This window comes from Pleurodeles waltl, chromosome 12 (genome assembly GCF_031143425.1).
Source record: "Pleurodeles waltl isolate 20211129_DDA chromosome 12, aPleWal1.hap1.20221129, whole genome shotgun sequence".
Taxonomy (NCBI): Eukaryota; Metazoa; Chordata; class Amphibia; order Caudata; family Salamandridae; genus Pleurodeles; species Pleurodeles waltl.
Window position 1 is genome coordinate 61281101 of NC_090451.1, and position 27788 is coordinate 61308888.

The 27788-nt window shown below is 45.1% G+C and overlaps 1 protein-coding gene across 1 annotated transcript in view; it reads right to left on the reverse strand.

Moving 5' to 3' along the window:
- Positions 1 to 27788, reverse strand: part of KDM4B (lysine demethylase 4B) — a 399544-nt gene that overhangs the window by 75728 nt on the left and 296028 nt on the right. The window contains exons 22-24 of the mRNA XM_069215895.1: positions 21141 to 21326; positions 7670 to 7834; positions 5183 to 5302 (exon numbers count right to left, since the gene is read on the reverse strand). Coding sequence (XP_069071996.1) covers positions 5183 to 5302; positions 7670 to 7834; positions 21141 to 21326 — 471 coding nt within the window. The remainder of the gene's footprint in view (positions 1 to 5182; positions 5303 to 7669; positions 7835 to 21140; positions 21327 to 27788) is intronic.

Genomic DNA, 27788 nt, shown 5'->3' on the forward strand with positions numbered 1-27788 from the left:
CCATGGCAGAGAAGAGTGATGCAGAAAACAGGTGCAGTCGGAAGGTGGGACATCAGAGCGAGGAGAGGGTCCATCCTCTACCAGGGCTCTTCCATCTACCTCTAAGGACCCCAGGCGTGAAGGGTCCACAAAGAGGAGTTCAGCCAAAAAATACTTTGTTACAGGTCGACGTCGAGAGGATCGATATCAACACAAGGTATAGCACCTACTTATTCACCATCGAGGTCTAGGTCGACATCGAGGAAGAGGAGACTGTTGAGACAGGGTAAGTTGACGTCAAAGACACTTGCACTGTCAAGGAGAAGATCAATGTCAGAGTGTCTTCATCAAGAAGGTGGTTGATGTCTAGGTGTGGGAGGAGTTCGAGGACATCACAACATGCTTAAAGAAGGAAGAGGAGACGCAGTTTGACATCTACGGACATCCCCCCCCCACCATGTCCCCCCACTGCTACCTCCACAGCCTCCGCTTCTGGCACCACATCCACCGGCACCAATCTGAACTCCACCTGTGAAGGCCAGTATTCCGAGTCCTAGAGTTCCACCTCACAAATCGTGTTCAAGAACACGCCATCGTTCACACCATTGTAAAAGCAACAGAATCCGGCATTCTTCAAGGTGCTCTCGTCACCACCATCACTCTCCTAGATTGTGATCAAGATCACGCACAAGATCTAGACAATATTCATATTACTCTACTTTCACTTCTACAGGAAGCTATTCAACAACTCTGTCAGATTTGCCACCACTGTGAGTGTTCCCGGTGGTTGATACTACCACCTTCTAAGAGGTCATGGTGAGAGGAGCTGTGAAGCTCAACATACCAATGCCTATCCCAACACTTTTCACATCGGTCATATTAGAGACTTCACCATAGCTCTGCGTCACGACTTCTAGTCCCATTAGTGCTGGGCCTCTTCGAAATACAGGCCTAAGCAGGATCCTCTTTCTCCCCTCTGACCCACCTCCAGAATTTGTGGTTGTGTTAGTGGCCAAAAAAACCCACGCTTCTACTCCGACTCAGTAGGCGGCAAAGTATGCAGTACAGCTGCAACAACTATGAAAGCAGCAAGTGCATTGGCTCGCGTAGGAAGATACAATGGAGCTTTATGGGACTCCATCCAAAGGTCTGTTCATGATCTTCTCAGAAGAAAACATGACGAATTTCTAGGGGTTGTCAATAAAGGAATGCTGGTTTCCAATCAGATCATTAGTGTGGCAGTTGACTCATCCTTACTAGGGTTACATGCATACTGTTATGGAGTGGCTTTGTGCAGGCACTCCTGGCTTGGACTCTTGGCCCTCAAACATGAGTCCCAATGAAAAATCATGAACCTGCTACTCTCAGGATCTACACTCATTGGCTCAGATACACTCAGATGATGAGATAGCTTGGATGAAATCTGAAGTGGAAACCCTCAAGGTGATTGGCCTAGAAAAACAAAAAGAGCAGAAAAGGCCTTACAAGCCCTACCAGCTGCATTTTTACTCCCAGAGGGCTCAAACCCCTCACTAGCCAGCAATCCTACCAGCAAAGGCCTTACTAACAACAGCAGCAAAAGCAACCTAGAGAGAGAAACAACCTGCTCAAGAGGGAAAACCCACCACAGTCTCAATGCCATGAATCTTTCCTTCCCACTTTTCCATTACCCACTCCGGTAGGGGGAAGCATTTCACATTTTCTGACAGAGTGGAATAACATCACAAAAGACACCTAGGTACGACATATTGTTCAAAATGGGTTGTGTCTCAGGTTCTCAAGTCCTTCAATGCATATACTACAGATGCTGCAATCTGAGTTCAGCATCCTCCAGATGCAGGAGGTGGAGTGTGGTCCTCAAACAAAAAGGAACAGGCATTTACTCTTGATACTTTCTGGTAAAGAAGAAAGGCCCCAAGAGCGAGTTCAGACACATTCTTGACTTTAATTGGCGAACAAATGGATTTGGTGAGAGATGTTTTGAATGCTAGCACTACATCAGGTCTATCCCCAATTACACCAGGGAGATTGGCTCTGCTCCACAGACCTTCAGGATGCACACTTCCATATACCAGTAGCCAGGAAGAATCGCAAGTTCTTAAGGTTTGGGGTGGGTCATGACCATTACCAATACAAAGTTCTTCTTTTTGGCCTGGAGTCAGCACCCAGAACATTCTCAAAGTGCATGGCGGTGATAACTGCCCACCTAAGGAAACATCAAGTCTCCGCCTACCCCTACCTAGATGATTGGCTCATCAAAACGTTAGATCCTCTGGAAGCCCCTCTTCATTACCAGTGGACAGGTGATCTCCTTCGAAGGTTAGGGCTCCATATCAACTGTGCCGAGTCAATGTCTACCCCTGTTCAGAAGCTGTATAATTTGGGGGCCTTCATCAATACCAGTCAAGCAGGTGTGTGTCCTTCAGAGGAGAGATTAATATAAATCCATGGGAAGTGTATTTCTCATGAAAGCCTCGCCTTCTGCTGTGAGGACAGTGTCATTTCTCCATGGCTCAGTGACTTCATGTATCTTCCTAATTCTGAATGCCCGTGTCCATGTGTCCTCATCAGGAACATCTTGAGGATCAATGGGACCAACTCTGGGACAGTTGGGATGACAGGATCACTTTCTCCCTCCCATGCAACTCAGTCTTCAGAATTGGTGGTGCTCTTTGAAGAATCTACTTCAAGGGATGTCCTTCCATCAGGATATTTCCTACCAGACCATAATAACAGATGCCGCTTTACTAGGGTAGCGTGGTGTCAGAAAAAGATGACGTACCACATCAATTTCCTCGAACTCAGCGAAGTTCCCCTGGTGCTGAAAGCTTTTCTTCCCTCATTCACAACCAGATCCTTGCTTGTTCAGATGGACAGCATAACAATGTACTACCTCAACAAGCAGGGAGGAACGAGGTCCAAGCCTTTATCCCACAAGATCCAAACAGTCTGGAAGTGGCTTTTAGCCAGAGACCTGAGAATCACGAAGACTAACCTCCCAATTGTCCAAAATGTACAAGCAGACTCCCTGAGCAGAGAACTGCAGGAAAATCATGAATGGGTCGTACACAAAAAAAGTCGTAAAGTACATCTTCAGTCTGTGGGGCGCCATGCACATCGATTTGTTTGCCACTGCAGAAAATAAAAAATGCCCTGGCTTCACCTCGAGGTACTGCCAACCAGGGACACTGGGGAATGCACTATGGATCAACCTGCCTGGCAAATTTCTCTACGCCTTTCCTCTGATTCCCCTTGATCCTGTCAGTCCTTTTCAAACTGTCCTACTCAAGAGTCAGAATGATCTTGATTGCTCCTGACTGGCCACAACAGTGACGGTTCATGGTCCTTTTCACTGGTCAGAGCATCCAAATCTCAAGCTGCCATGCAGAGCGAATCTCCTAATGAAATTCTGAGGACAGATGGTTCACCCCAATCTCTCCTTCTTGAATTTGGCAGCATGACTCCTGAGCTAGTACAGTATGTGCACTTGAACATGCCACAAGACTTTATGGACATCCTCAAGAAGGCTAAATGGCCATCACTTTGTTCAGCCTACTCCAAATGGAAGATTTTGCACTTGGTGTTCTAAGAAGAACATGGACCCAACAACCTGCCAGGAAGATGTCACAATTCTCTTCCATAAATTTAATCTAGCAGGTCTTACTGCCTACAAAAAATGTCCTTCACAAACCATTTTTTTTTTTTTTTGCTTTTCAAAATTCCAGTCATAAAAGACATATTAAAGGATTAAAAAAAAAAAAAATCCTCCCATAAGGAGTCCGTCCGTCGCCTTCTTGGGAGCTCAATATAGTTTTCTCACGCCTTGTGTAGGCTCCTTTTGAGCCCATTCACAATCGGCATGTACCGTTAGCGAAATCTAGGCGTTGTGTGTTCATGAACCTTACACCGTCTTCCATTCCAGTACAGCAGTAATGAGGAAATTCCTCCCAAAAATGATTTCTGATTTTCACATCAATCAATTACCTACCAACCTTTCAGCATCCTTCCGCACAGGCTGGAAGAAGGCCTAGCTACTTCCAAACAATCCATCTCCCAATGGATAGTCTCCTGCATTCTTTTATGCCCCCAAAAAGCCAACAAGACTATCAGCTAGACCCAAGGCACATTCTAACTAGAGGCAAAGCGGCTACTATTGCTTTAATGAGAAATGTCTTTATAGCTGAAATTTGGAAAGCAACTACATGAAGATCTGTTCATACATTGGCCAAGCTTTATTGCTAAGGCTTGGATGCTAGAACAGATGCTCAAGTAGGACAGGCCTCACTTGGAAATGCATTTGATTAAATGGCTAGTTTAGTCGTTACTCTTTCTTTTCCACCGCTCTTGGTGGGGATGGGCTTGCTACTCTATTCAGTGCTTATGACCATCAACGGAGATCCCCTAGGAGAGAAGGAATGGTTTCTTGCCTTAATCCCAGTTCTCTCTTAGGGGAAACTCCTTTGAAGTCATAAGCAACTCCCCCACCTCTCTGGTGGAGATGACAAAGATAATTATGGGACCTACCTATCACTTGCACATCTCATCAAAAAGAACTATAACAACTGCTACCAGCTGGGCATGGTGGGGTACTTGTGGTACTTGGGTCCTTAAAGGCGCAGACACTGTTTTAAACTCACATAATGTCAGCCTATGAGGCAAAACTGTCCTTCGTCTCATTACTTTTACACAAAAAAAAATAGGTTTGTGAAAGAGATTTAAGCTGTTTGAACAGAATATTAGCTTTAAGTTACATACATATATGGGTTTCGTGGACCTTTCTAAGTACAATCTGGTGAATGGCCATTGTAGCATGTTCCTTTGTACTCCATATTGTTTTTCTCTTAAGTGATTCTGCAGGCCTTCCCATAAAAAAGGCAAACATCTACACTTAAGATATACTATGAAAAAGTGATTCGGGATCCCCGCCCGTGGGCAGGGGCAGGACTATTCAGTGCTCATGACTTCAATGGAAATTCCCCTGAGAGAACAGGAATTACAAGTAAGAAACCATTCCTTTCCTACTATTTTCACAGGCATGTCAACCTGATTTTGTTTATCCATCAGTGGGGGTAGGAAATGTAAGATTATAGTTCAAATTTCATTATTAGGATCCTGGTTAATTTCATTGTAGCAGCTATGGAGGGTAGTGGGGATTAGCCATCTCTGCAGTGTGCAAGGAAGAACGGATTCTGTTTTGCATTACCTGGTAGATGTGGGAGATGCGGGCAGCGATGAATTTGGCTTTATAAAGATTTCCATCTGTCCATCGGAGCTCGACCAGCTCCCCCTCCACGGGGGGTCCACGATGCACACAGTCTCTACTCTAAGTGCACAGAAACCTCAAAGCAATCAGTATACAAGACATGGTCAGAAAAGACTATGCACAGCTCCCCAATGCTAAATACTATAGTAATGACTTCACCTAGATATCAGTTTCTCTGCACATAATCGAGATTGATGTAACAAAATTTATACTAGCAATTGCTCAGATAATATTGGACCAAGTTGACCAGGACTGCACCACTATACTTAACAAAGGGCATTAATCTCTGAGCTGTTAAACAATAAATGCTCATTGTGTTACATATATATCCCACTGCTACCTTTGCTGTTTCATAACCCTGGAAGCTTTGAGTCTGTTTACTAGGTTGCATTGTCCATGTGTCACTGTAGTTGCAAAGCCGTTTATTATTATTTCCTTTTGAAAAACCATACCGACTGCTGTAGAAGGAGGGGCCAGGATGTGGTAAAAAGGAGAGGGGAGCTAGAGGATGGGGCATGTATGCACTTTGTCCAAGGATTTTACTTCATGAAGCACCAACTAGACTTAATGACACATCTATACATAAATGGGTTTCTATTACTCTCTCAGTTCCTTTATCCATGATGAGGTTTTTGGATTTTAAATGTGCTTGGAGTTGTGCCCAATAGTCATGCACGTATGCAATATATTTGGCTTCTTTTTTTTTTTTGCTTCTCATTATAAACATGAGCGTGGGCAAAGGCAGGCGGTCTCTAGGTCTCACCTTTGGAACCTATTGAATGTGCCAGTGCCTTTTGGTAATGCTGAAGAGCATCAGGGAAAAAGTATTTTTGTCAATGCTCTCCTGCATCGGACGAAAGGGGGAAAAAAAAGGCATGATGATGCAGCCTTGTCATTTCGTAGGCACACATATGCCAGGCATGCCTGAACCTACAAAATGATGCAGGTGCTTGTGCTTTTTTTTCTTTACTAATTCAAGATGGATTGCTTCATTGGGGGGTGCTGGGGGATAATTACCACGGGCGGCAGGACAACAAAGCAGTGGTTGGTAGAAGGAATAAAAAAAAAATAAAAAAAATGTCTGATGGGGAAAAACAGCATAGGAGGGGGGAGCAAACCTGGTGTCAAGGGAAGCACACGAGCAAAACAGATAGTGGGAGAAGCACAAGAGGGAGAAAAGTGGTAAAGGCATGCCCTTCTCATGGACTGTAACTAAAAAGCACAAAGTAGTTTCCTAAAAATGAGCAGGGTTAGAAGTCAACAATCAATAAGATGGTAAGGAGTGTACACTTCAGGGGAGAGACTAACAAGAAGAGGAGGGGAAGCCAACTAATAGCGAGCATTTGCCATGCAATGGATCTTGTGTTTGCTTGAGATAGAGCTGTTAAAGTTGTAAATTCCTAACTGGACTTTTCTTGCCACTTAAATTGAACCGATTCAAAGTGCCACGGCTGCCATGAGCACAAAGGAGAGACACGAAAGGAAAAATAAATTTGCTTGCAGTCAAACGTATTGGCAAATGTGCAATTATCCATGTAACAGGGTCGATATCCATGGCAGTACCCAAACCGCCCCAAAGGAGGGACAAACATAAAGCATTTACCAATGATGATAAAAGATTTTTGAACGGCAAGCCCATGAACGAGTGATGGTCGTGCAGTAGGCGTGGTTAAAAGCCCACAGCTAGATTACAAAAGGTCAGAGCACTTGCACGCTCAATCTAAAAAGCAGGAGTGAGTGAGAAAGCCAAGCAATGGGAAGCAGTAGGCAGGCAGTACGTTTTTGGAAACCCACAGTAGGTCTTTCACAACTGGACAGCTTGAGTAGTCCGATAGCAAGACCCAAAAAGGCTTTGAGGTTTTAAGAATCATAGAAAATTGCAAAGCTTATTGTCCATGACTGCTGAAAATGGCATGTGGATGTTCAGCATGATGATTGGAAATGTACATACATATAAGCATAGGTCTGAGCTTGAATGACCGATTTAAAAAAATGGATTGAGAAAGAAAATTGATGGCTTAGGCAAGTTTCTAAACCCACCTCTCCAGTAATAGTCATTAAACACTTGCATTCAGAGATATCTCAGTGCTATTGTGACATAGAAGTAGGCACCATCTCACAATTGGTGATTGTGTATGTTACTGCCTCTGAAATGCCTTTTGGACAGGATGTTTCTTATGCCAGCAGTTTAATGTTTGAGAACACTATCTAGAGCTACAAAACGATGATCAGTTGACTTGGGCAAGGAATTGTATTACATGAGCACTGGCCGAAATTCTATTCCACTATCAGCCATTTGGAATAATATGTACAGAGCAGGGAAGGTTCAGTAACACAAGTTACACACTGACACGTAGGTCTATTCTGCTGGAATACTTCAGGATAGTAACTTTGCATATCATGGGTAGCCGTTCTGCTACTTCATACCGTGATGCTTTCTGGGTATACGTTGTCACTGTATGAGCCGTCATCAAAGTTCACCTCGTAGAAGGATTGTGTGGCCGTCCCAATCACCTCACACTTGTAGTAAAGGCCATTGCGGTTCTTGGTGATCACTGTCTGACCTAGAGAGACTTCTTTACCGGACTGCAGCTGTGGAGAAAGAAAAACACCATCAGATGGGTGGACTCTTCATTAGGTAGTGCCAATTAAACTCACTTTTTTTTTACCTGCAGATATTTTCACACATGCTTTCGGGTAAATGCTACCTTCAAAGGCCTCAATTTGTAAGCACCACTCAAGTTCTCTCTGATGACTCTTGGTCACTTGACCCACATGCAGCCTTGAGGCATTTACTTTCAAATTGTTCCCCAGTCAGGAATCCCAAAGTCATCAGGAAGGAGGTCAGGGATTTTCACTGCAGTGCACAAATACCTCTGGTCCCAAATCTAGTTTGCATCAGAAGCTGTTATTCTTTGAGGGAAAATCCCATCAACATAAAAAGTATTATTTGCTCCTGAGCACGATGATAATCATGCTCCTCTTGGTGTCTCAGTAGAAAGTGTACAGCCCGTCCAAAGGGCCAAGTTTGCCGTCTTCTGTATACCCTCGTGGGTCTGTTTTGATGGAGCTGTCTGCATGGCTTTGAAAAGATGTACCAAACCCCTGTTTGTTTTTCTGTCCAATTCTTTGTTTTCGTCCCAGAGAGCATTCTGCATGTCTGCTGGAGCTTTCACATTTTACTGTGCTTTTTGTCAGACTCTAACCTGAGCGTCTTCCCCAACCTTAATTAGAATGGCTACCACTCCCTTATGCCTATTATGTGAGGTGACTAGTGGTGTTGGTACAGGTTTGTAGTTCTGAGGTACAGGCCTTTTTTGTCTCCCTCTGTGGTGCAGTTATTGCCAGCCTGCTCTCGCGTGTAAAGGACCTTCCATTTGGGGTCTCTTGCCTATTCATGTTGGGGCCGGGGGGGGGGGGGGGGGGTGTCAGTGGGTTCTGTTAGAGGGCATGACTGGAAGAGTAAATGAAAAGTATCACTCTGGGGCACACTGCTTTCAGAGCTAAAATAGCAACCATTTAGCAGGCTCTTCTTCAGAAAAAAATAATTTAACTTGGTTTGGTTCTGTAGTTGGAGTGCAGAGGTGTTGGTGACCTTGGGACACACGTAATAAACGAAAATATCCATTCTGGATACTGCCCTGGAATCAATAACTGATCAAGGAACCCAAGGCTCAGCCTTGGAGGAACTCTCCAGCACACTATGAAGCCACAACTCAACTCAACAGAGACCTGTAGACCGCAGACTGAGGCCAGTGCTTTGAACCACAGTTCTGCCTTAAAACCTTTCACATTTTTAGTTCTCTATATTGTCTTCGACTCCCAGGGAACCTTGGCATTTAGTTCAACTCCAGCAACAGACTTCATTATTCAACTGCAGTGATCAGGAATATATCGTATGATTCTGTTTGGAAATAATTCTGACCCGTGAATTATTACTGGAACAGAGGCTAAATATGGTCTTCTGTGTGCCCAAATAATGGGGAAAAAGATAAGGCAACAACAACTGTCGAGTAGAAAATTGATTTATTTTCGTAAATCAAACATGTCAATGTATTGCATAAGGGTGTTCCTGGAAGAGACCTATGATGGCGCAGTGCTCGTGAAGGTGATGTGCTATAATACAAACACAGAAGAGCTTGCTAATCATGTAAATTAAATGTCCAACAGCAAACCGTTTACTCACTGTAGTATGTCCATTTGTAATCTCATCCAGTCAAGTCTTTGATTGCATAGGAGTCCAACTGCAGTGTTGAAGAAACTAAGTACCTAATTGTTTAAACTAACCAGTATAATAAAAATACGTTGGTAAAACTAGTTGTTACATCTAAGTTTTAAAAGTTGAAACCCCCTGTAACTTCTAAATGTTCTGCAGACTATACCTGTGTTGGCCCAAAGTATGATTTATTATATTTCTTTCCTTAACCCCTTAGCTGCTGGGATTCCCCCAACTCTTCAGTGCTGAGACCTTTTTTGGCTATTTTGGGTAGTTAGCACTTAGGCCTTCATAACTTTTTGTCCACATAAGCTATCCACACCAAATCTGTGTACTTTTTTTCCAACATCATAGGGATTCTAAAGGTACCCAGAGTTTGTGGGTTCCCCTGGAGGAGACCAAGAAATTAGCCAAAATACAGCAAAAATGTAGTTTGTTTTTTATTCTTAAAAAAAATGGGGGAAAAGGGCTGCTGAAGAAGGCTTGTGTTTTTTCCCTGAAAATGGCATCAACAAAGGGTTTGCGGTGCTAAAATCACCATCTTCCTTCCCAGCTTTCAGGAACAGGCCGACTTGAATCAGAAAACCACATTTTTTTAACACAGTTTTAGCATTTTACTGGAACATACCCCATTTTTATTATTTTTTGGTGGTTTCAGCCTCCTTCCAGTTAGTGACAGGAATGGGTGTGAAACCAATGCTGGATCCCAGAAATCTAAACATTTCTGAAAAGTAGACGAAATTCTTAATTCAGCAAGGGGTCATTTGCGTAGATCCTACAAGGTTTTCCCACAGAAAATAACAGCTGAAATAAAAAACAAATATTGAAATTGAGCTGAAAAAAACAGCCATCTTTCTCCAAGTTTTACTCTGTAACTTTCCTGCGATGTCAGATTTCTGAAAGCAATATACCATTACGTCTGCTGGACTCCTCTGGTCGCTGGGATATATAGGGCTTGTAGGTTCATCAAGATACCTAGGTACCCAGAGCCAATAAATAGGCTGCACCTTGCAATGGGTTTTCATTTTATACTGGGTATACAGCAATTCATTTGCTGAAATATAAAGAATGAAAAATAGATATCAAAACATTTGTATAAGATAAGGTGTTGAAAAGCAGTGGTTATTTGCACATCTCTGAATTCCGGGGTGCCCACACTAGCATGTGAATTACACGGCATTTCTCAAATAGACGTCTTTTTTACACACTGTCTTACATTTAGAAGGAGATAATGTAGAGAAAGACAAGGGCCAGTAACACTTGTTCTGCTATTCTGTGTTCCCCCAAGTCTCCCCATACAAATGGTACCTCACTTGCTTGCGTAGGCCTAATGCCCGCGACAGGAAATGCAACATGGACATATCACATTTTTGCATTGAAAACTGACGTGTATTTGGAAAGTGCCTAGCTGTGGATTTTGGCCTCTAGCTGAACCAGCACCTAAGGAAACCTACCAAACCTGTGCATTTTTGAAAACTAAACACCTAGGGGAATCCAAGATGGGATGACTTGTGAGGCTCCCACCAGGTTCTGTTACCCAGAATCCTTTGCAAACCTCAAAATGTGGCCAAAAAAACACTTTTTCCTCACATTGTGGTGACAGAAAGTTCTGGAATCTGAGAGGAGCCACAAATTTTCTTCCACCCAGCATTCCCTCAAGTCTCCCGATAAAAATGGTACCTCACTTGTGTAGGTAGGTCTAGCGCCCACAACAGGAAATGCCCCAAAACACAAGGACACATCACATTTTCCCAAAGAAAACAAAGCTGTCTTGCAAAATGCCTAGCAGTGGGTTTTGGCCTCTAGCTCAGCTGGCTCCTAAGGAAACCTACCAAACCTGTGCATTTTGGAAAACCTGACATCTGGGGGAATCCAAGATGGGGTGACTTGTGGGGCTCTCACCAGGTTCTGTTACCCAGAATCCTTTGCATATCTCAAAATGTGGCCAAAAAAACACTTTTTCCTCACATTTCGGTGATAGAAAGTTCTAGAATCTGAGAGGAGCCACAAATTTCCTTCCACCCAGCGTTCCTCCAAGTCTCCTGATGAAAATGGTACCCCACTTGTGTGGGTAGGCCTTGTGCCCACGACAGGAATAGATCACACAACGGTCAATGTTGGTCCTCGCATGAGGGCAACTGTTGACCCTGGGGTGATCCATTCCTGACGCAGGCACTAGGTACAGGCACTCAAGTGGGGTAGTGTTTTTATCAGAAAAGGTGGGGAAACACTGGGTGGTAGGAATTTTGTGGATCCCAGCATATTCCTGTAGTTTGTGTGACAGAAACGCAAGAAAAAAAATAGAGTTTTTATTCAACATTTCAGCTTTACAGGGTATTCTGGGTAAGACAACTTTGGGGAATCCACACAAGTCACACCTCTGTGGACTCCCCCGGATGTCTAGTTTCCAGAAATGTCTGGGTTTGGTATGTTTCCCTATATGGCCGCCGAGCCCAGGACCAAAAACACAGGTGCCTGCCTTACAAAACCAGTTTGTTTTGTAATAGATAATTTTGATGTCTCCACAGTACGATTTGGGCAGTGGAATTTGGGGCTGAACTAAATTGGGGAGCTCCCAAGAGAGCACTCTCTCTGTGCTTGCTGCCGCATGCACCTGCTCTCTGGGTTGGGCTAACCCGCTATTGTCCCGTTGCACAGACTGTGCTTGCGAAGGGACAGCAGGACCGTCCTCATCACCTCCCTCATAATCACTGGAAGAGGAGTTATCGAATGGGACTCCTCAGACTCAAAAAACACTCCCAGAGTCTGCACCATTGTCCTATCCCTCAGATACTGTCTCAGTCTCTGATCCTTCGTCAGAGCTGTCCTCTGGAAGAGGACAGGAAGAGGACTGATGTCTCCACAGTACGATTTGGGCAGTGGAATTTGGGGCTGAACTAAATTGGGGAGCTCCCAAGAGAGCACTCTCTCTGTGCTTGCTGCCGCATGCACCTGCTCTCTGGGTTGGGCTAACCCGCTATTGTCCCGTTGCACAGACTGTGCTTGCGAAGGGACAGCAGGACCGTCCTCATCACCTCCCTCATAATCACTGGAAGAGGAGTTATCGAATGGGACTCCTCAGACTCAAAAATCACTCCCAGAGTCTGCACCATTGTCCTATCCCTCAGATACTGTCTCAGTCTCTGATCCTTCGTCAGAGCTGTCCTCTATAACTATGATTGAGGGCTTGAGCAGCAGTCATCCAACAAGATGCCATCCCTGCTACTGGCTAAACTGTTGCTCTGAAACACTAGCCTACGTACACAGTCACAAAATTGCTGGTGGGTGTGTAAAGTGTGATACTTGCAACAGTAGAGGTCCCCTTATCTTCGCTTCTTCCCTCAATCAGCACGTTCTTTCAAGACACTCAAAAAAAGACACACTATTACTTCACCTTGTCACATACCAATCGTCAGTCTTTAACATCTGTAGTGCCCAGTCCAGCAATCACTATTGGTGCTCCCACTCCCATGACCGCCTCCTCGGATTCCCTCACTACCACCCAGAAAAAGTGCCCTTCTTACTCCAGTATTGGAACTTTCATAGATTCACATGCTTGAATCATTTCCCTTCGTCAAGATGGGAGCCTCCAGTGGAATACAAAATCACATTCACTTGTATATCAAGCTCAGAGGCACTAGGACTCTTAATTTAGTAACATCTCACAGTCTTTTTATAAAAAAGGACCAAACTTAAGAGGCCACCAATCAGCTCTCACCTCCCCTTAGAACCCTCCTGTGAGGAGCAGATTTCCCTCAGATTTTCCACCGCATGTTGTGCTAAGGAGTCTCCTCTGAGCTCTGCTCTGTTTTCTCTCACAAACACTGTTTGAGGTGAATTTTGATTTTTCTCTCTCCAGGATTTCTTCAAGGTGATTCAAACTGACTTCTATGTCAGAGACACCTAAGAAAGGGCTCTTCAGAGCTTGTGCCACATGCATGAAGAAAAGGCTGCATGTTGATGACCAGCATAAAGACGGTATTTACTGTCTCTATCCGAGCCACAAGCCTAGACACTGCAAGGTATGTAGAACCTTTTCTACCAAGACCTTTAAGGATAGAGAGGGTTGTCTCCTCATCTGGCTCCAGAAATTAAAATCCAGGGACAACCCTGTCTCTGATGAGGATAGTGCCTCTTCATCTGTTTTTATGGCAAAGACACCTCTCAAGCAAAAATCTGAAGTCTCTTCAGAAGAAACACCAAGAAAAGTGGCTAAAAAAATCTACTGAGGCACCCTCAAAGTCTGGTAGCCCTTCAAAGATGAAGATGAAAGCTTCTGACTTTAAGTCTTAAAGGAAGCCAGTTTCTCAGTCGTCGACGCCGCCACTAAAGGTAAAACATACCTTCAAAAAACCAACTTCCGCGCCATCGACAGGTTCATCATCAACGGCACCGACGATGGCTCAGGTATTGACGACTTCTACTATTGCTACACTGTGTCTCTGGCGAGATCCGGCTCTTCGTCGATGGCACGCCCTATAGCATCACCATCGGCAGTCACACTGTCAACGCTCTCATCGACGACCCCACCGACAACGACCTTGTCGGCGCTATTCCACTTGCCAACGCGGACGGTTTCAATGATGGAACACCAGCCGTTGACAGCATAGTTGATGATACAACAACCGTCGACGACGCTCTTACCATCGACGACGACTCTACCGACAGTAGAGACAGGGATGCTCTTGTCGATAATGCCACCGTCGACGACGAGGACTGCCATAAAGGCACAAGGACCAGATTTGTTGCCTCTGATGTTGTCAGGAGACCAGGGTACTCACAAGAGGGCGAGAAATATCATATAATGCCTTCTGTCACATCACCTGGCAAGGTTTCCAGCCTTTTACCCTCGCATTTTTTGGATGAAGATGACGCCGACGAGGAAGGCATTTTTGGAGTCGCCAGCAGCCCTTCATAACTAAGGGTCAAGTGCCAAGAGTATTCCGACGATGATGAGGCTTCATACTACATCCAGGGCTACTATGAGCAACTGCCATTGATTGGCCTCCCTCCTGGATTGGTGTCAGACGTACAGGCAATGTTGGTGGATTATCAGGAACGTTTCCCACCTAAACCTTCGTCCGCACAACAGCTGTTGCTTTCACCACCGCCAGCAACTCCTCTCTTGCCACAGCCGCATCATGCTCCTCAACTAAGGTCACAGCAGTCTCTGCTTTCCACACCAAGACATCAGGTATCCTCCGATGATGATGTGGAGGAAGGTGAGATACAGCCTGCCACTGATGAGTGGGATGATTATATAATTCCGGCTACTGCCTCGCCTACAGCGCCCATAGTTGAGTCCCCGCCTGAGGATATAGGTGGCTTCCATAACCTGCTTGAGCGTGCCGCCACGCGGTTTGATCTCCCAATGCCCACCACTCAGCAGGATTGCTTCCTATATGACTTAAGAGAACCTCAGAGAAAAATGGTCATAGCATTTCTCATCATAGACCATGTGTGGAGCCAGGGCCTGAAGATTATGCAGAATCCAGCTACGGTCCCTGCGGTTCTGCCGAGACTGGATAAAAAATATAAGCCACCAGAGGATGCCCTGGCCTGCCTTTCAGGACATCCGAAACCGGACTCAGTCATATCACAGGCCACCCAACGTCGCTCTAGGAATCCCTCTATGCCATTAACATCACCGCCAGATAAAGAAGGAAGGCGCCTAGATAATATTGGCAAGCGCTTTACTTCCATGTCCGCTATTGTGGGGAGAGCGGGCAACTTCCTTGCTCTGCGAGGCAGATAGGATCGGCAGCTCTGGTCAGATGTATCCCAATCGCTAGAAGAGCTCCCAGATGCCTCCAAAGCAGAAGCTAGAAAAGCTCTTATGGAAGGCCAGCGATCATCAGTGGAAATAATTGATTGTGCGCTAGACATAGCTGCAATGGGTTTTAGACTACTCGCTGGTTCAGCAGTATTGAGGCGGCAAGGCTGGCTTAAGGCCACTAAATTTCGGCCAGAGGTACAGACGAAAATCCTAGACCTTCCATATGACGGAAAGGCTCTGTTTGGCAAACACGTCAACGACGCCCTTCAAGCCATCAAGCCAGATACGGAAACAGCCAAATCCCTAGGCACTCTACAATACAGAAAAGTGCCCTTTCGGGGTGCTGGAGGCAGAGGTCAGCCGTCCTTTCGTGGTGGATACCAACAATATAGGTCACCAACAGGGGTCATGAGGGGGATGCATTTTCGATCGCATGGTCCGGGATCTATGCATACGCTTTTCCTCCAATTCCCCTCCTCGCAAGGGTGATCAGGAAGATGAAGTCATAACCCTGCTAACTGATTCTCATAGCTCCAACGTGGCCGCGTCAACCGTGGTACATGGAGTTGCTCCTACTGTCGGCCTCTCCATCCATCAGGCTCAGACCAATCCCAGACCTGCTTACCATCAGTCAGGGGCAGGTGAGGCATCCGGACCCCAAATCGCTCAGTTTGCACGCATGGCTCCTGAGTACAATGAGTTTGGACATTTAGACCTACTGTCTGAGTGCAGAGAAGTGTTAGCTACTGTATGTGCAGCTAGTACCAGCAAGTCTTACCGACTAAAATGGAAGAGATTTTGTATTTGATGCGAAACCCAAAATGTACATCCTCTCTCCTCCGCACCAGAGGCAGTGTTGCCGTATTTATTACAGCTGGCACGTTTAGGACTAGCCTATTCCTCAATTAGAGTCCATCTAGCTTCCATATCCAAATATAGAAGAGTGCCAGGCAAACCATCTTTATGCTCTCTCAGATTGGTAAAACAATTTCTCAAAGGTCTCTTCAGATCATTTCCTCCAGTGAAACCTCCGCCGCCGGCATGGCAACTTAACATCGTTCTTGGCCAGCTTATGAAGGAGTCTTTTGAGCCGATCCACAGAGCAGACATTGATTACCTCACTTGGAAGGTGGCTCTCCTTCTTGCCCTTACTTCGGCGCGCAGAGTTAGTGAAATTCAAGCTTTCACTATACAAGAACCTTTTCTGCAGTTCAGACAGGACAGAGTCATCCTGTGCACCAATCCTAAGTTCGTGCCCAAAGTACCTTCCGAGTTACATATCAATGAGCCGATGGTGCTCAAGACTTTCTTTCCAAATCCGAAAACTGCTGCGGAACGAACTCTGCATTCGCTCGACTTAAAAAGATGCATAAAGTTCTATCTGGACAGGACAAAGTCGTTCAGACAATCCACTCAGTTGTTTGTAGCATTCAGTGCTACTAGAAAAGGTCACTCGGTGACCAAAAGACTATATCCTGGTAGATTAAGGAAGCAATCACATTTTGTCATCAGAAAGGAGGAAGGCCTTTGAACACAACCGTAAGAGCACATTCTACCAGAGCTATGTCTGCGTCCTGTGCACTGTTTGCTGGTGTCTCAATTAAAGACATCTGTCGTGCTGCGACATGGAGAACACCTCCACCTTCAAGCAGTATTACTTCCTGGACACGGAGTCACTTCGGGATGCAGCTGTTGCTCAAGCGGTCCTTCGAAACCTGTTCCAATGACGGTGAGCTAAAATATTTATTTCCCTCCATCAGCTTATTTTCTACTATAACACACTTTCTTTGATATCATGTTGTAGATCAAAGTAAGAAGTGTATGTACATATTATCAGACCAGTTTGCGTTTCAGAATGCTATGCTATTGTTTGTAGAGCGAAAATGTGTTATTCACTGCTTACTATTCTGATTCAAGCATGTGAATCTATGAAAGTTCCAATACTGGAGTAAGAAACAAGTTAGTTGGAAACTTTCATAGATTCACATGCTTGAATCATTCCCCGTCGTCAAGATGGGAGCCTCCGGTGTAATACAAAATCACATTCACTTGTATATCAAGCTCAGAGGCACTAGGCCTCTTAATTTATTAACATCTCACAGTCATTTTATAAAAAAGGACCAAACTTAAGAGACAACCAATCAGCTCTCACCACCCCTTAGAACCCTCCTGTGAGGAGTTGATTTCCCTCAGATTTTCCCAGCACAAGTGCAACAATATTCTAAGGCTGAGAAAATGAAGGTGAGCTCCGCAGGGGAGGAAGGGTGGGTCGCATGTTAATCTATGAAAGTTTCCAATACTGGAGAACTACAGTTACATGCAGGTAACTTGTTTCATCTCTCCATAGCCCGCCCCCTGCACGTACATTTCATTTGTATTATAGCGCAGGTAAAGGCTGACTTTACTAAAGTACTCAGCTATTTACATAAAATACAGATTTGATCTTTGCAGTAGGCATATAAACCTTCTGCACTACTTTATGGCATCACAACTGCCACTAGACAAAAGTCTGATCCTTTTGTAGCAGAAACATAATGAAAAGACTTACTTGACTTTTTTATTGCTGCCTAATAGCTACAGTTGAAAAGTGTTAGTTGAAGTATGTGCATTGCTTTGAAGACGCAAGCTGCAACTGCAAGACAACTGGTGGCTAATATATATATATATATATATATATATATATATATATGTGTGTGTGTATATATATGTGTATATATATATATATATGTGTGTGTATATATATGTGTATATATATATATGTGTGTGTATATATGTATGTGTATATATATATATGTGTGTGTATATATATATATGTGTATATATGTATATATATATATATCTGTGTGTGTGTGTGTATATATATATATATATATATCTGTATATATTTTTTTCATAGCTGTATTGTTTCCTTGGGGATATATATATATATATTTTTTTTTTCATAGCTGTATTGTTTCCTTGCCCCCCCAGGGAAACCATACAACTACTAAAAAAAATATATATATATTGCTCCCACAAGGGTTTTCCCTGCTCACGGGCTACCCCCTGTCAATTTCTTTTTCTTTTTTAAATGTAGCCCCTTCACAGGGTACATGTAAGGAAATGCCTCCTTGGCATGGTTGCCCCCTAACATTTTGCCTTTGCTGATGCTAAGTTATGATTTGAAAGTGTGCTGGGACCCTGCTAACCAGGCCCCAGCACCAGAGTTCTTTCCCTAAACTGTACCTTTGGCTCCACAATTGGCACAACCCTGGCACTCAGGTAAGTCCCTTGTAACTGGTACCCCTGGTACCAAGGGCTCTGATGCCAGGGAAGGTCTCTAGGGGCTGCAGCATGTCTTATGCCACCCTAGGGACCCCTCACTCAGCACATGCACACTGCTTCACAGCTTGTGTGTGCTGGTGGGGAGAAAATGACTAAGTCGACATTGCACTCACCTCAGAGTGCCATGCCAACCTCACACTGCCTGTGGCATAGGTAAGTCACCCCTCTAGCAGGCCTTACAGCCCTAAGGCAGGGTGCACCATGCCACAGGTGAGGGCATATGTGCATGAGCACCATGCCCCTACAGTGTCTAAGCAAAACCTCAGACATTGTAAGTGCAGGGTAGCCATAAGAGTATATGGTCTGGAAGTTTGTCAAACACGAACTCCACAGTTCCATAATGGCTACACTGAAAACCGGGAAGTTTGGTATCAAACTCCTCAGCACAATAAATGCACACTGATGCCAGTGTGCAATTTATTGTAACATACACCCAGAGGGCGTCTTAGAGATGCCCCCTGAATACCTACCCGACTTCTAGTGTAGGCTGACCAGTTTCTGCCAGCCTGCCACACACCAGACATGTTGCTGGCCACATGGGGAGAGTGCCTTTGTCACTCTGTGGCCAGGGACAAAGCCTGTACTGGGTGGAGGTGCTTGTTACCTCCCCCTGCAGGAACTGTAACACCTGGTGGTGAGCCTCAAAGGCTCACCCCTTTTGTTACAGCGCCCCAGGGCATCCCAGCTACCAACACTGCACCCGCAGCCCCCAGGACCTGAAGGAACTGAACTTCGACGCAGGAGTGACCCCCATGCGTCCCTCTGTCCTGCCCAGGTGGTGGCTGTCCCGAGAAGCCCCCCGTACCTGCCTGCACCGCTAGAGTGACCCCCGGGACCTTCCATTGAAACCTACACAAAACCCGACGCCTGCTTTGCACACTGCACCCGGCCGCCCCTGTGCCGCTGAGGGGGTGTTTTGCGTGCCTACTTGTGGTCCCCCCCCAGTGCTCTACAAAACCTCCCCTGGTCTGTCCCCCGAGGACGCAGGTACTTACCTGCTGGCAGACTGGAACCGGAACATCCCTGTTCTCCATAGGCACCTATGTGTTTTGGGCACCTCTTTGACCTCTGCACCTGACCGGCCCAGAGCCGTTGACGTGGTAACTTTGGGGTTGCCTTGAACCCCCAACGGTGGGCTGCCTATGCCCCAGGACTGAGACTTGTGTGGGGCTAGGGCGGCCCGTATCCCCCCCCCCCCCCCCCAAGTGAAATCTCTAGTGTCTAGTGGGGTTTCCTGGCCCTTGATCGCAATCCAGGACCAGGAAATCAGTTCATTTGAAAGTGGAGAGTCTCCCCTTTCAAACAAGGCCTTCCCGAACTTCAGGGGCTGCTCTTCTTCAGGTGTACTACAGTACCGTAAATCCCTTTTCAGTATTTATTTGCCTTTGCAATGTTGGTATGCGGTGTTTGATATTACCCTAAGTATTTCACAACCTGTTCTGACTCAAAAAGGTTAGCTTAAAGAAGATTAGTGTCCACAAACCTGTTGGGAAGCTTAAAAATGCTCTTTATTGAAAGCACAAAGTATATATATGGCATTAGCATTTAATCATAATGTTTTACTGAAATTGGTAAACACATGGTAAGATCATGAGAACAGTCCCCAACTATCCCCTTCTCCCCCCAGCTCTTGCAAAGTGTTTCTCACACAGTAACATATAGCAGGACTAATCTGGGATTAATACATTGTCCATACGTGCAGTGCTAGAATGCGGAAAAAGGTCCAGTTGCTGGTCTCAAGTCCCCCCGCCTGCTCTCCAGGTGACCCAACTTTAGGAGGATATTTCAAGTCAGACAGAATATCTGCCCAGGCTCTTAGATCATTTTCGAGTTTGTTGTCTGTGTGAACATATTTCATCCGTACGTCCTCTGCTGTAGCCCATTCAAAATGTCCCTGAGCGAGTCTGTGTATTTAGGGGGAGCCAGTCCCAGCCAGAGCCACTCTCACCCACCTTATATCTTTCTGCCGTTTTACCGGAAGCAGATGCAGGAGGACAAATCTTTTTACTAGGTTTCCTTGCAGGAGAGGAAGGTATTGGACCCAGGAGTACCTGTCTGATTTCAAGGGGTATGTGCCAAGTGGTAGCTCTGTTTAGATTGGTCAAGTTCAGACCTTGAGGATGTCAATAATATCAGGGGGCGGGGCTTCCTCCCTCTTGACCCCACTGGCAAAAGCAGCCCCCCATGGGCTTGAGCATTCAGCCAGGCTGTGAGTCATGTTGGGAAGCTTAATGTATGCAAGCCTGAAGCTGGAACTAAAGGTCTGGACAGACACTTGAATTGGGAGAGTGTTTCTTGTACATCTTTTTTGGGCACTCCGAATGTCAGGTTAGAATGTAACTGTGGTATTCTACATGCTAGTTGGACTTGAATCTCTCAGACTCAAACGAATGAAAGCATCTGCAGTAAGCTACAAATTTCATGGCAATAGAGCAGTAGCCTCGGATAAGACCCCAGGGAATAAACTAAAGGCCAGAGCGTAATTGCAAATTCCCATATCAAACATGAAATACACAGGAAAAAAAAATAATTCTGCAGAGGCTAATGCCGATTTGACATGTGCCCAGATGATATCTACTCACCTTCTGATTGACTGCTTTATGCTTGAAGCAGGTAATGGACACAACATATGGCCAATCATCAGGCTCCATAGAGACCCCAGCAGTATGGGCGCAGGTGACATGGAAGGAGGTAGAGCACAAAGGAACAGAACACTGGATGCAAGCACCTGAGCCCCGTTTCATGTGCTTCCGGCAGTATACACATCGCTGAGGAGAACAAAGTAACATTGGTGAATGCACCCCCACTTGCTAATCACAGGAAGCCAGGAAAGCCCACTAATCATTATTGGAATCCAAGGACCCGAACTGAGCCATTCCTGGAAGCCGGGTACCCCGGGTCTAAGCTTTTTCAAAGATCTGAACTGCAAAACATAACACTGAGAATACCATCCATCAAACAAATACACAAATGATGAAATATTTTATTTAATTCACAAATATAAAAGAAGTTTAAATGTTAATTTAGTGGGATGGTTGAGGCTTTCCTAAATTCAGTTGAGGGCACTCATCCATACAATATTGTGTGATGCACTTGCTCTGCTCCCATGAATCAATCTGAGGATACTAACTCAGTTTTTAGCCTTCAGTTTCAAGTTCTTTCACATTTACAGAATGTTTAAATTTTTTCAATTTTAAATGATCTTCTACATTTATCTAAACTTAATTAATCTGTTAATAATATTTAACTTTCTAAGCAGCAGCATACCCAGATTAGGCTCTGCGGACCCCCAGAGGTCCGCAGACCAAAAGTTAAGAACCACTACTGTAGATTTTTGCCAAGTTTATTATTTTTTTTCTGAGTAAGAATATTCAGATGTGTATCTGGCAATGATTAGATTCAGAGGGTCTTTTTCTTTCGGCATTTGTGGGGCAATTCAGGCACTGCACAAACCAGTCAGAAGTATCAAAGACTGTGAAGGTAAAGTACCATTTAAAAGCACACTTCAGACATGCTCAGGATACTGATGCTTCGCAGTCCTCCCCAGATTCCAAACAAATGGGTGTGGTACTTGAAGTTTGTTTGAAGAAAAAAAAAAGAGAGAGTTCACATAGATACGATCCTCTGTGTGTGACCTAACTATTTGATTCTAAATGGTTAAGGAAAAACGATTCTTAAAAGAAAAAATCACTTTTAATTCCTCGTGGTAATTCATGTCTTGGAAGAACTGCTTGCAAGAAATCACTAAGATTTCTGAATATCCACTACGATTACCAGTCATCTATCATAAATTTCAAAAGTACAGCTGGAATTTTTTTTTATTTTTACATTTATATTTTACATTAACATGTCTTGAGAAGGGTCCCTACTTTGGAGCATACATTTCATTCAAAAGTTTATTTGGTTTAGTTTAATGATGAGCATTTTTTGCACTTCATTTTCTTTCAAAATGCTGATCTTTCTTGTAAAGTTGTCTCATCGCTCCTGAAGTGCACAGTGTATTACTTAAATAGGTGAAGTATGGAAAGCTGTAAAGACCAACTTTGGAAGAAAGTGGTGTGGGTGTAGAAAGGATTAAACTATCAAATGACAAACGTTAACAAATCTAAATATTTTTTTCCAAGAAATGTTTTTCTTAATATCTTCTTTGTTTTGTTATAGCCACCACAGTGTTGAGCTCCAAGTTGTGGAAGGAAAATGTTACCTACCCATTAAGCATCTGTTTGTGTCATGTAATGCTGTAGAATCACATGCTCAGCATGCTCCTGCCGTCTAGTGTTGGGTTCGGAGTGTTAGAATTTTTTTTTCTTCGAAGAGGCATTTCGAGACACAGGATCGAGTGACTCCTCCTTCTTGGTGATAATGGGCATCAACTCCTTTGTTAGATTGTTTTCCCGCAGGTCGGTGAGAAAAGGAGTGTACCGGACGTATAGAGAAAGAGATGTCCATGCAATTATATTTACATACGTACAACTATATACAAATATAAACTAACTGAAACAGCAACAGGCGTCTGGGGAGGAGGGAGGGCAAATCTGAATCTACAGTACTACATGCCACGAACAGATGCACATTGGTAACATCTTCCGTTCAATGGCATATGTGGCTGTAGATACACATGCTCTGCACAGACTGTAAAGCAGTCCCTCCATGAAAGCGCTGGCTAGCCTATGGGAGTTGCAGCTGATTGGAAAAGTGTTCTCAGTACTGCCTGGCCTACACTAGCTTGCTGGCATGCAAATACATCTACACAGTAATGTTTTGTGAATGTATGTGGTGTAGACCATGTAGCTGCTTTACAAATGTCAGCTATATGATTGTTTCCCAGGAAAGCCATAGTGCCTCCTTTCTGGTAAAATTTGCTCTGGGAGTAACAGGAAGTTGTTGTTATGCTTCAGCATAACATGTCTGAATACATTTAACTGTCTATCTAGCTATACCGCTTTTAATTATTGGATTGCCCTTATGAGGTAAGAAAAAAGATATAAAAAGTTAAGTTTTCCTGAACTCTTTGTCCTATTAATGTATAATATTAGCAGATGCTTAACGTGTGAAGAGGACTTTCGATGAGTGAATCTAGCTGTGGAAAAAAAAAAAACTGATAACTCAATGGATTGATTAAAATGGAATTGAGAGACCACTTTAGGAAGAAACTTGAATTAGTACGAAGAACGACCTTGTCTTTATGAATTTAAAAGAAAGGTTCTTCTAAGGTTAGTGCCTGGAGCTCACTTACACACAGGAGAGATGTGATTGCAGTTAAAAAGGCCACCTTCCATGAGAGATACTGAAGAGGGCATGAGTGAAGTGACTCAAAAGGAGGACCCATAAGTCTAGTGAGGACAATAATGAGGTTCAAGATGGTGCAGAGGGCATTCTTAGTGGACTAACCCATTTAAGACCTTCCATGAATGCTTTGATTACTGGAATCCTAAAGAGGTATTTGAGCTGTTTGTTTTGTAAGTATACAGCTATAGCTGTGAGTTGCAAGCCGATGGATGTGTAAGCTAAATTAGCTTTTTGTAAATGAAGCAGGTAAACAATGTCTGGAACCATCACTTTCATGGAATTAATAGGTTTTGGTTGACAGCAGCGAACAAAGCGTTTCTACTTTGCAGTATAACATTCTCTAGTAGTGGGTTTATGAGCTTCTCGATGTCCATGCAGGCAGTTTTAGTTAACCAAACTCATTGATTTCAGGAGCAAGATCTCTAGTTTGAGAGATTTGGGATCTGCCCTTGGTTTTGAGTGAGAAGGTCTGGCCTGTTGGGGAACTATTGAGAGATCCAGGAGCATGGTGAACAGGGGCTGGCGTGCCTATAGTGGAGCTACTAGGATCATCTTGAGAGGTGTTTGCCTGATCTGCCGAACTAGAAACTTAATGAGAGCGAGAGGAGGAAAAGCATACAGATTTCCTTGACCAATTCATCCATAGAGTATTGTCCTTGGATTGGGGGTGCAGATAACTGGATGTGAAGTTTAGGTATTTTGTGTTTTCTGCTGTGGCGAAAAGATCTATCTGAGGTGTCCCCCCACCTTTGAAAGTAACTGTGAAGGACTTGTGGGTGGAGTTCCCATTCGTGGGCTTCTTGTTGCATCCTGCTGAGCAGGTCTGAAAACTCTTTCTCTGTCCCTGGGAGATACTCTGCCACTAAATGAATATGATGGTGGAGAGCCCATTACCATATTGTCTGAGATAGGTGTGACAATTGGAGTGATCTTGTTCCTCTTCCCCCCCCCCATCGTTTCTGAAGGTAGAACATTGCTGTCATGTTGTCTTTGCCGACTAGTACAACTTTGTGAGAGAGGAGATGAACAAATGCTTTCAGGGCTAGAAATATTGCCTAAAGCTCTAGGAAATGTATGTGTAGCGATGGGTGGTGTGAATCCCAGAGGCCTTGTACTGAGAAGTTCTGAAAGTGAGCGCCCCAGCCTATGTGTGATGCGTCTGTTGTGAGAGTAATCTGAAGCACAGGGTTGAGAAAAGGCTGCCCCTTCAAGAGATTGTTGGTGTTCCACCAGAGAGAGGTGTGCATAGTGGTCTAACAACACTAGATCTTCCAGGTGACTCTGTGACCAAGCCCACTGACGAGACAGACATTGCTGTAGATGACGCATGTGGAGTCTGGCATGGGGAACGATGGCAATACAGGAAGCCATCATCCCTAACAGGCACATTATGTGCCTGACCGTGTATGAACAATTGTCTTGAAACTGGGAGGAGAGTTTGAAGTTGTGAACATATTCCGTATTGGGGTATGCGATCCCTAACTCTGTATTCAGTATAGCTTCTAGATAGGCTTGTATCTGGAGAAGCTGTAGGTGGGATTTGATGAAGTTGATTGTGAAACCTAGGTTGTGCAGAAGATCCACTGTCCGTTGAGTGTGATCTTGACATTGTGACAACGTAATGGCTTTGAGCCAATCGTCCAGATGAGGAAAGACATGAATGTTTTGTCTTCTGAGGTGAACTGCAACTACTGCTAAGCACTTTGTGAAGACTCGGGGAGCTGTGGTGACTCCGAAAGGTGGAAGTTTGAACTGATAGTGTATTCCTGAAAATATGAATTTGAGGTATTCACCGTGTGCAGGGTGAATGGTGGGATGGGAGTAGGTGTCTTTGAGGCCTAAGGAGGTCATGAAATCGCCATTTTGTAGAAGTGGGATAATGTCTTGAAGAGTAACCATGTGAAATTGTTACAGTAGAATGTAATGGTTTAAGGGCCTTAGGTCCAGAATGGGTCTGAAAGAGCCATCTTTTTTGGGGATGAGGAAGTATAGGGAGTATACTCCTGTCCCTTGATACTGTATAGGAACTGGCACAATAGCTCCTATAAGAAAAAGGGATTGTACCTCTTGTTTGAGAAGGAGAAGGTGGTCTGGCGAGAGTTTGTGAGAGCAAGGGTGAATGTTTGGAGAAGTACTAATGAGCTCCAGACAACAGCGAATAATGGAGAAGACCCACTGGTCCGAAATGATATTGGCCCATTGTAAATAAAAATCGGAGCTCGAAGGCTGCCTGGCCTGAGATGGTGGAGGCCTCTGAGGTGGTTGATTTATAGCCACCTTGAAAAGTGGGGCGACAAAAAGTACCATTGCAGCCTGCGTAAAAAGGTGCATGCACACATTTTCACTACGGGCCACTGCACAAGGTCACTGTAAGACACCCCTACGGCAGGCCTTCCTAACCCAGAGGGCAGGGTGCAAGTACCTGTGTGTGAGGGCACCCCTGCACTATCAGAGGTGCCCCCATGAACTCCAGTGCCATTTTCTTGGACCTTGTGAGTGCGGGGATGCCATTTTACCCATGTACTGGACAAAGGCCACTACTTATGTCCAGCTACATAATGGTAAGTCCGAACCTAGGCATGTTTGTTATCAAACACGTTGGAATCATACCCCAATACTGTTTCCAGTATTTGAAGTAGGATTCCATACACTCTGGGGGCTCCTTAGAGGACCACCAGCATTGCCTCTACCAGTCTTACAGGGATTTCCAAGCAGGCCAAGCTGCTGCCACCCCTCAGACAGGTTTCTGCCCTCCTTCTGATTGAACATCTCAAGCCCAGGAATGCGGAACAAAGAATTTCCTATGGGAGGGGGGGTAACACCCTCTCCCTTTGGAAATTGGTGTTACATGGCTTGGGAGGAGTAGCCTCCCCAAGCCACTGGTATGCTTTGAAGGGCACATTTGATGCCCTTTGTGCATAAGGCAGTCTACACCGGTCCAGGGACTTCCAGTCCCCGCTCTTACGCGAAACAGGACAATGGAAAGGTTGAGTGACCACTCTACTGTCCATCGCCACGCCAGGGGTGGCGCTCAGAGCTCCTCCAGAGGGTCCCTGGATTCTGCCATCTTGAATCCAAGGTTGGCAGGGACCTCTGGGAGCATCTGAGTGGCCAGGCCAGGCAGTTGACGTCTGCGCTCCCTACTGATAGGTGGTCTCCTGGCTAGGTGACCAAGTCCCACTTTTCTGGGCTATTTAGGGACTCTTTTGGATGGGTCCTCCGATTCAACATGCAGGAGTCCAGCAGGACTCCTCTGCAACCTCCACTTTGACTTTTAACCACTGAAACCATGACTGGACCCTCCAGGAACCGGCAATCTGCATCCACGAAGAAGACTTCGTGCAGCTTTGTTTCCACGGCTCCTTCCAGCTTCTGCAGCATTTCCCTGGCTGTGCATCTTCTGAGGGTGGCAAGTCTTCAGTCTGCACGAGAAGGAACAAGACTCCCTTGGAATGAAGGAGTCACTCCCCTGCATCTGCAGGCGCCTCCTGAAACGACTACCGCCTGCGTGGATCTCCTCTCATCCTGAGCTGCGTGGATCCTGCATCACGGGTGGCAGTCAGGAGTAGCCCTCTTGGTCCTCTCTACCAGCTGTCTAACTTTGGTGGAGGTAATCCCTTGCCTTTCCACGCATGACAGTACCCCCATGCACCGCGTCTCTTGCAGCTTCCATGGCTTGTTTGCTGCTCCTCCAAGGGATCTTTAGGCTTCATGTAGCTCCAGCCCCCAGTACTCCTTCCTGCGACACACAGCCCTCTGCGAGGTTCTCCTGCGGTGTGGGACCCTTCCCCAGTTGTACTCCGTGGGACTCCTGTGTCCCCATCCTGTGAGACTCCTGTTGGTGCTGCATTTGCTCCTGTGGGCTCTGTCGCTGAGGGTCCCCTCTGACTCCCCCTCCTTGGTTGAGTACTCCTGGGCCTTGCTGGTCCCCGGCAGCACCA